This window comes from Rutidosis leptorrhynchoides, chromosome 11 (assembly GCF_046630445.1).
Source record: "Rutidosis leptorrhynchoides isolate AG116_Rl617_1_P2 chromosome 11, CSIRO_AGI_Rlap_v1, whole genome shotgun sequence".
Taxonomy (NCBI): Eukaryota; Viridiplantae; Streptophyta; class Magnoliopsida; order Asterales; family Asteraceae; genus Rutidosis; species Rutidosis leptorrhynchoides.
This window is the reverse complement of record NC_092343.1, coordinates 82,531,143-82,541,195: the sequence shown is the minus strand read 5'-3', so window position 1 is coordinate 82,541,195 and position 10,053 is coordinate 82,531,143. Positions and strand designations below refer to the sequence as shown.

Below are 10,053 nucleotides of genomic sequence, written 5' to 3'. Positions count from 1 at the left end.
GTGGGTGAGGTGCTTAATGAGCGTGCTAGTAAACTGGTAAATAATGGGTGACGTGTTGAGTGGCGCGTTAATGGGTAGGAGTGAAGTATTTTTTGTTTCCTTTTCATTTTTCTTGATTTTAATTTTAATTTTATTTAATTAGTTATATTATAATTTTGTAATTATATAAAAATTAATTTAATAAAAAAACTAAAATTAAAATTAATAATACGCTTACATAAAATAAAAAAAGTCCTAAATAAGAAAATTACAATAAATAAATAAAAGTCCTAAATTACTTTATTTAAAATTACAACTTAATTCCTAAATATGAAAAATACATTAATTTAAAAACGAGTACATAAAACAGTGTTTAATTTTTTTCGTTGAACGAGTCCCGATTCACGTAACCTGACTCAAGGCTACTCGAATCGGAGGGCGCCCGATTATAACTTGATTGGCACCTGTTTACAAGAGACAACTCAATTCGACAAGGTCGTGTCTTGGCTCGCTCTTTTTGCGCATCTCATTGCTCATCCGTAAACGATAACATCAACACTTGCTTCTCTTCGTCGGAATACACAATTTTCGTAAATATGTATAATGTTTCTTTTTCGAGGAACTTTTTCAACTTTGACCAATCAAAGTCGACAACGTCGACATCTTCAAAAGATTTTTTCCCCGTTAACGTATGACTTCCAGCCATACTCAGCTTTATCCCCGTAATGCACATCAACGAAAACTTTGTTCGAATTCATGGTATGAAAGTATCGTGTTTGATAAAATGTACCATATAAAATTAGAGAAGAATGTGTTGAAAATATATATGAAGTGTGTTTGAAAAATGAGTGAGGGAGAAAATATGAATGTATATGTATGTTTGAAGATGTGAGTGTATATGTATGTGTATATATAGGCGAAGTAAAAATATTCATTGCAAAAATTATCCGTTTGAATTCAAACCTCCCACCAACCAACCAATAAAATATGGCCACATCGTCAATACAGCTCGAACACACTCAAACTTTCACCGTGCCTGGTTCCAGCATGCCTAAGTTCGAACTCAAAAACACAACGCGTTAACGGCATGCTGGTGGCATGTTGGCTGCACTTGAGGTGTATGCCGGGCGCGTTGGAGATGGTGTTAAGAGAAGTTATTTTCCTTAAAAGAGTTACTGTTACTCGTGTACAAAAAGTTACGTAGTAATATATTTCTATTTTCAAAAAAAAAAAAAAAAAAAACCGTAAAGGTATAGTTAGAAAATTTCTTTCACAAATTGTTTAATTTGCGATATAAAAATCGAAGTGGCGGGTATATCGTGCTGAGCACATAGTCCACGGTTGTCTTCTACTTCTACTGAAAGCTTTGAAATTCAAAATCCCATTTCTTTTATAAACCTAAACCCTCCCTTCCTCTATTTCTCATTATCCCCAATTATACCTTCATAATCAAATAATTAATTAATTAACAATTAATTAATGGCAAGCAAACTCAAAGTTGATGAACTCCGTGAACAACTCTCCACAAGAGGCCTCAGTACCGCCGGTATCAAATCCACACTGGTACCTTTTTTTCTATCTTTTTATTTATTATTATTCTTTTAAATTTAAATAATAAAGTATTAAATTGAATTTGTAACATATGTTTGTAGGTAAAAAGACTTGATGCTGCTATGCGCAAAGAGTCTGCTACTGTTACTGTTAAAGTAGGGGATTCAAATGATAACAATAATTTACCTGAAAAAAGAAGGAGTGAAGATGGAGATTTTAAATGTGAGTCATCTAAAATTAGGGCCATTGATGATTTTAGGGGTTTGAGTATTAAGCAGTTGCGCGAACAAGCGTCTGTTCGCGGCGTTTCGACTACTGGATCGAAGAAAGAATTGTTAGAGAGGTTATGTAATGATTCCGAAACGAAAACGCAGGAAATCGCTGAAGGTATTTGCATTTTTTTTCTTTCTTCCTTTTGTGTATATATTAGGGTTTACTTTATTAAATTGTAGGGAGTTTTGAAACAATAGCATGTAAGATAAATGTATCGTTGTGCCGATTTATTAGATACCGGTGTCCATGGTTGTAAAAGCCCCCTGACTAGGTTTACTAGTCCCCGACTTGGCCGATTTATTTGGGAAAAGTTGTCAAACTTCCAATTTATTCGGTTAATATCGGTCAAAGTAGGTCGAATACAGTAACAGTCAAAATTGTTAGCGTCTTACTTGTCCCCGAAACTTTTTAAGCCTTGCCGGTGCCACATCACTATATAACCTGCGTTGGTATCGAAATGAATAACATTAATTAGATTCAGCTAAAGTAGTCTAAAAATAGTTACCGTATAACCAGCATTCGGAACAATAAAATAGGTCTGCCATCAGATTAATGTAAAGTGTAAACAGTACTTAATGAAAGTTTGTTGCTGTAAAAGTTAAGAGTGTTGAGTCATACTTTATAATATAGATTTCTTTGTTACGGAGTAATATATTTTGTGATATTTTTTGTAAACGGTATTGTGTGTTTAGAGGTTGAAGATACAAATGAGAACAAGAAAGAAAAAATTGTTACAGCTACCAAAAAAGGCTCGGCTGTATTGGATCAATACATACCGGAGCATATTAAGTCTAACTACCATGTCTTGCAGCAGGTAATCAGTTATTTGGATGAAAGGAAACAAAATTACTACTTGATAAAACGGTATTTATATTTTGTTTACATTTTGCATAAATGTAGGGTGATGATATTTATGATGCCACGTTGAATCAGACCAATGTTGGTGACAACAATAACAAGTTCTATATAATACAAGCACTAGGTTTGTTACCGATTGTTTAATCTGAACTACAAATACTCGTACAACGTTGAATTTGTATATGACTCCATATTGATTGTACTATGATTGTACTATTTGCAGAATCTGATGATGGTTCTACGTTTATGGTTTACAACAGATGGGGTAGGGTTGGAGTAAAGGGTCAAGATAAGTTGCACGGTCCGTACACTGGTGTACAGTCAGCGTTAGATGAGTTTGAACAGAAGTTTTATGCCAAAACCAAAAATTATTGGTCGGACCGTAAACAATTTATTTCTCAACCTAAGCTTTATACGTGGTTGGAAATGGACTACAATGAAGCTGGCAAAGAAACTGTTGTGAGTTGCCTTTACTTTTTTGTTTAAGAATATTTTTAGTTCTTATATATTGTTCAATGTTCACCCTTAGTTCTAAACATGTACTGTAATAGTATTACGTAGTTTTGATATTTGGTTACAAGGCTTGATGATTGAAACATGTTCAGGAAAAACCCATTGGTAAATTGGAATATCAGCCTCGAGAAACGAAACTGGAGGCTCGTGTTGCAAAGTTTATCTCACTTATTTGCAATGTCAGTATGATGAAGCAGCAAATGATGGAAATAGGTTTGTTTTCATTCTTTTCAGACTGGTTAAAAACTTCGATTTGAGTTTTTAGAGATGAGAATTCGGACGCGTTTACTTATGAATCAGTCCATTTGGGTTAAATTTTATCTGTAATGGGTGGGTAGGACTAAACTCGAAATGGGTTAAACACTCAAACGTGTTAAAAGTCACTTAACTAAACTCATTTTCATGTATAAACTCTCTTAAATCACTTCAGACGATTGATTGTTATTATGATAATGTTGTTTCTGTTGAAATGTCCCGTTCATATCGATTATAAACGTTTCATATTAATTGGTTTCGTTGCGAGGTTTTGACCTCTATATGAGACGTTTTTCAAAGACTGCATTCGATTTTTAAAACAAACCATAACTTTTACTTTATCGATAAAGGTTTAAAAGACATAACGTAGATTACCAAATAATGGCAATCTAAAGTACAACGTTTACATACGACCGTTACATAATGGGTTACGATAATATATTACAACAATTTATTTTCCGAATGCAGTTTTTCTTTAAACATTATCATACAAGCATGCTGACTCCAAATCTTGTCTTTAATTTAGCACGCAACAGCGGAAGCTCTTAATAATCACCTGAGAATAAACATGCTTAAAACGTGAACAAAAATGTTGGTGAGTTATAGGTTTAACCTATATATATATCAAATTGTAATTAATAGGCCACAAGATTTCATTTAATAAATAATCATACACTCGCAAGTGTATAAAAAAAATCATTCGTATGATGAACACCTGGTAACCGACATTAACAAAATGCATCTAGAATATCCCCAATATACAGGTACACTCATCTGTATATAAAAAAATCGAAGTACTAAAACATCCATAACCTGGATGGGGTTCGTTAGGCCCATAGATCTATCTTCACGATTCGCGTCAATTTGGGGGTCTGTTCCCAAATTCTTAGGCTACCAAGCTAAAAGGGTGATATCCGGTATAATGATTCAATCATAGAATGTAGTTTCAAGTACTTGTGCCTATTTTGTAAAACATTAATAAAACTGCATGTATTCTCATCCCAAAAATATTAGATTTTAAAATTGGGACTATAACTCACTTTCACAAATTATCAATTCGTCGAGAATTAGACTTGGCCACGGGTCGATTCACGAACCTATAACAAATATATACATATATATTAAAGTATGATCGAAATATATTAACAACATTTTTTTTATTACGTTTTAACGATTAAAATTTGTTAAGTTAACAGTCCAACGTTAGTAGTCCACAATTAGTTGTCCACAGTTAGTAGTACAGAAATAAATCAATATATATTATCTCGAATCAATCCACGACCCAGTGTACAAAAGTCTCAGACTCGATCACAACTCAAAGTATATATATTATTTTGGAATCAACCTCAACCCTGTATAGCTAACTCGAGCATTACCGCATATAGAGTGTCTATGGTTGTTCCAAATAATATATATAGAGGACGTCGATATGATATGTCAAAACATTGTATACGTGTCTATGGTCTATCAAGATTACATAATATATGTTAGATTACATTATAAGTTAGTTAAGTTATGGTTAGTATAGATTTATTACAAAGTTTCACGTAGCTAAAACAAGCAAAAATATCCAATTTTGTTTTACCCATAACTTCTTCGTTTTAAATCCGTTTTGAGTGAATCAAATTGCTATGTTTTCATAATGAACTGAAATTTATGATACTAAACAGAAAAAGTATAAGTTTATAGTCGGATATACAGGTTATAAGTCATTTTTGTAAGAGGTAGTCATTTCCGTCGAAAGAACGACATCTTGATGACCATTTTGAAAAACATACTTCCACTTTGAGTTTAACCATGATTTTTGGATATAGTATCATGTTCATATGAATTATCATTTTTCCAGAAAACAAACTTCAAAATCAAAGATTAAGATAGTTTTTATTTTTCCAACCCAAAACAGCCCCCGATTTTACTACAACGGCGTATGTCTGGTTTTACGGTGTTCTTCGTGTTTCCAGGTTGTAAATCATTAAGTTAGCATATCATATAGATATAGAACATGTGTTTAGTTGATTTTAAAAGTTAAGTCAGAAGGATTAACTTTGTTTGCGAACAAGTTTAGAATTAACTAAACTATGTTCTAGTGATTACAATTTATAATCTTCGAATAAGATAGTTTTATATATATGAATCGAATGATGTTATGAACACCATTACTACCTCAAGTATAGTAGGTAAACCTACTGGAAATGACAAGAAATGATCTAGAACTTCAAAGGATCTTGGATGGCTTGAAAGTTTTTGAAGCAGAATCATGACACGAAAACAAGTTCAAGTGAGTTTACTACTCGAATTAAGATTGTTATAGTTATAGAAATTGAATCAAAGTTTGAATATGAGTATTACCTTGAATTAGAGAGATAACCTACTGTAAATAACAAGAAAGAGTTTCTTGATCTTAGATGATTGATTGGAATGGATTAGAAAGATTGAAAGTAATTTTGCAACTTGAAAGGTTTCTTGAAGTGTTCATGAATGATTCTTTTTATGGTGATCTAAACTTTGATTATGAGATCAAAACTTGCTGAATATGATGAGGGTTAAGAGAGATGGAAGTGTGTGTGTTTAGAGAGTAAAATGATGTAGTACTCTAGCATGGAGTGAATGTATATAAGCATACATATCACACGTTTTTTTTTTTTAGTCAACAAAGGTTTCTAGTTTTGTTATTTAGTCACAATAATGCTTACAAGAAGTTAAATGGTTGGTTCCACATGTTTGTTAATCATTTAGGGCTGTTAAGGAGCAGATTTTTATTTGTATATACCAATAGTATATACATTTAGAAGTTGTGTATTGTACAAGTACGAATACGGATTGAATACGAGTAAATAGTGTTACTGTAGTAAAAAGTGTTTACTGCAGCAAATAGTATTTTACTGTAGCAAATAGTATTCTACTCTAGAAAAGCGAAAATTTACTGTAGCAAATAGTGTTTTACTTATACATCTTTGATTTAATTGTATTTCTTCTTATATATATATATATATATATATATATATATATATATATATATATATATATATATATAATAAAAACTTACATCATAAAAAAATAAAACGATTATATAATTATCACAAGTTATGACGTTCGTGAATCATCAGGCAAACGGGGTGGTCAATTGTCTACATAAACTCATTTCAATTAATCAAGTCTTAACAAGTTTGATTGCTTAACATGTTGGAAACATTTAATCATGTAAATATAGATATCTTATAATATACAATCATGGAAAAGTTCGGGTCACTACATCTGTACAGAACTATTGGTTTAAGAAAAAATTCGGAAAAGCCAACACGTTACCAACCTGCTCTATTTTGGAACATTTACGGTCCACTTCAATATTTTGATGTCTTATACTCTTATTCAGTTCAGCAATGGTGTTTTTTATTGTTCATGGCTTGGTATAATTTGCTTCTAAATGAATGGATATCGTATAATAGGTTACAATGCTGAAAAGCTACCACTTGGGAAACTAAGTAAAGCTACAATTTTAATGGTTCGTCATTTTGATCTTCGGGGTCAATTTCTATATCCTATTTTTATATTTATTAATATTGATATCTGCCCACTTATTTTTACGTATAATCCCACTGTCATTATATAAAAACAGGGGTATGAGGTGTTGAAGAGAGTTGCTGATGTAATCGGTCAGCATGATAGGAAAAAGCTTGAGCAATTAAGTGGGTATGTACCCCTTCTTTTAGTTTTTGTTTTTTTTTTTTTTAAAAATATTTTGTTTTCATCTTTTTGTTCAGGTAATTCAAGATTATATGATTTTCCTTTTTTCATCATATGCTTCTTCAATCTGTAACATCAACAGTAGAAGTTTAATAGTAACTAGGATATTTCCTTATGATGGTTGACTTTCTTGATTGCAGTGAATTTTACACCGTTATTCCTCATGATTTTGGTTATAAAAAGATGCGTAAGTGTCGTCTATCTTTCTAGCATCTGACACACTTTCGAACCATCATTTATGTATGTGATTTCACTGAGTAATTTGTTAACAGGTGAGTTTGTAATTGATACCCCTCAAAAGTTGAAACGCAAGCTAGAAATGGTAATAAATTTTCTTTCTTAAATAGCTAATCTTCATCTTTTTACACAAGTTTGCATATTTGTAAGGAGTTATATGTTTGATTAATTGAAGGTTGAAGCCCTTGGTGAAATTGAGGTTGCCACAAAGTTACTAGATGACAATGCCGGGATGCAGGTAATGCTTATCCGACGTAATACACACACACACACATATATATAAAATATTATAATATATATGTATCAAATGTATTAATGTTATAATTTGCATATTTGGGTGAAATTACTCTTTATAATTTCAACAGGAGGACCCATTGCTTGCACGTTATGAAAGCCTTCGGTGTGAATTAACACTGGTAGAAGCTAATTCAAAAGAGTTTCACATGGTATAATTATTTTTTTCTTATCCGCATTTAAAAGTATTATTGTAGACTTATAATTAGTATTATAATTATAATTAGAATTTCTCTATATGTTAATGATAGGGAAAATTCACCTTTTGTAGTACATATGTTGTTACTTATATATGTATATATACGTTTTTCACCCATCACTAGATCTCAAAGTACATGCGGAACACTCATGCCAAGACACATTCGGATTATACGGTTGAAATCGTTCAGATTTTCAGAACCTCAAGGCATGGAGAAACTGACCGTTTCAGCAAGGTTTTTAAAATTTATTCATAGATTTATGATTTATTTTAAATAACTTATTTATAATGATATCAGTAATCTTTAAGCATCATGGTTGTAAAATGTTTTATTTTTAATTTTAACAGTTTTCCAGTACAAAAAATAGGATGCTTTTGTGGCATGGTTCTCGGCTATCAAACTGGACTGGAATTTTATCTCAAGGTTAATGCATTTTATTTTTCAACATATATTATTTTCTTTTATTTCAACATATTATTACTACGTATTATTTTAATCAATCGTTCTAAATGTATAAATAAAATAAATGACTAAATATTGTTACAAACGATAAGCCAGGTTTGCGGATTGCTCCTCCAGAAGCACCTGTAACAGGTTACATGTTTGGAAAAGGTGTTTATTTTGCTGACATGTTCTCAAAAAGTGCAAACTATTGTTGTGCAAGTCGTCAAGCTTCAGCTGGTGTGCTACTTTTATGTGAGGTTGTTCATGTTTTATATATAGTACTTCATATATGTTTAACATAGTTAATGTTCCTAAAAAACATCACCTATCACATGATATATACGGAGTACAACGTTTTTCTCTCTCTTTTTTTTTTTTTTTTTTTTTTTAAATTAGGTTGCACTTGGTGACATGGCTGAGCTACTAGATGCTGACCATAATGCTGATAAGTTGCCACAAGGGAAGCTAAGGTACTAGTCATAGTAATGCATTACGTTTTATTATTATAAAACTAAAACTATACAAAAAGTGTTTTTGGGTCAATCCAAACCGACCCAATCGGTTTCTTGGTTTTTTTAGATGAACTTTTGTTTTGCAGTACCAAAGGAGTTGGGGCCACTGCCCCAGATATGTCAGAGGCTGAGACTCTTGAGGATGGTGTTGTTGTTCCACTAGGACAGCCCAAACAGCAACTAAAATCAAAGGTGAGCTTCTTCTTATCAATGTGTTTTTAGTGTTTTGATTAATTAAAATAGATTTATCGATCAGAGTATGAATAGATGACTGATGTATTGACATTTATTTATTGCAGTCTGGTTTACTATACAACGAGTATATTACCTACAATGTTGACCAAATCAGGATGCGCTATGTTGTTCATGTTAATTTCAATTTCAAGAGGTAATCATGATGGAAAGACAGATTCCATTGCTTTGTGACGTTGTGCGTATGCTACTAATTTAGTTCTTGCTTATCTGATACGTAGTAGTCCGTATCTTTTAAGGGGTTTTTGTCGCCGGATAGCCCCAATTTTGAGTAAAATCGGATTGAACAGGGACTAAATTGTCATAGGATATAAAGTTACTAGTTGGTTTTTACCCTTTTGGTTTTAATTATGTAAGATGACGTGTTATGGTATCTTTAATGGAATTTTGCTTGATTAATGTTGGTTACATCAGTCGTTTCTCATATAATGCAACCTACAAAGCGAAAGTGTCTGAGTTTAGATTTGTATCATTAAGTATGAAACTAATTGGTAATGAGCATATTGGTGACTTATAAGTCTTTTGCTTGTACACATGCATAATGAGTTTGGTTGAAATCCAGTACATAGTTGTAAAATTTGTGATCAGTCTCGGATTAGTCTATTTTTGAAGCAGGGTGATTAGATCTTTCAAAATCTTTCTAATTAATCGGTCAACAAAGTTCAATGGGACTAAATTGGATTTATTTTGTCAAGTCGAATTTAGTCGGTCAAAATTGATTAAAGTCAAAATTGTAGTATTTGAAGAATTTAGTCGGTCAAAATTGACTAAACTGGATATATTTTTGAAGCAAGGTTTTAGACGATAAAACCCCTAATATCGATTTTTAGGTTTCAGACGATAAAACCCCCAATATCGATTTTTACAACCTTGCTTCTGTATGGGGATTGGAGGCTTACCTTGATATGTAAATTTGCTCAAACACAATCTGGTTGTGGCAT

The 10,053-nt window shown here is 32.0% G+C and overlaps 1 protein-coding gene across 1 annotated transcript; it reads left to right on the top strand.

Annotated features, from left to right (window-relative positions):
• Positions 1-1,325: 1,325 nt before the first annotated feature.
• LOC139877907 (poly [ADP-ribose] polymerase 2) lies at positions 1,326-9,514 on the top strand. Its single transcript, XM_071865311.1, has 18 exons — positions 1,326-1,542; positions 1,632-1,917; positions 2,496-2,617; positions 2,704-2,785; positions 2,885-3,120; positions 3,267-3,387; positions 6,876-6,931; positions 7,046-7,119; positions 7,314-7,360; positions 7,446-7,495; positions 7,586-7,648; positions 7,776-7,856; positions 8,028-8,138; positions 8,252-8,327; positions 8,463-8,605; positions 8,745-8,818; positions 8,947-9,052; positions 9,160-9,514. The coding sequence occupies exons 1-18, from the start codon at positions 1,459-1,461 to the stop codon at positions 9,250-9,252; spliced, it is 1,905 nt and encodes a 634-aa protein (XP_071721412.1). The 5' UTR covers positions 1,326-1,458; the 3' UTR covers positions 9,253-9,514.
• The last annotated feature ends 539 nt before the right edge of the window (positions 9,515-10,053 follow it).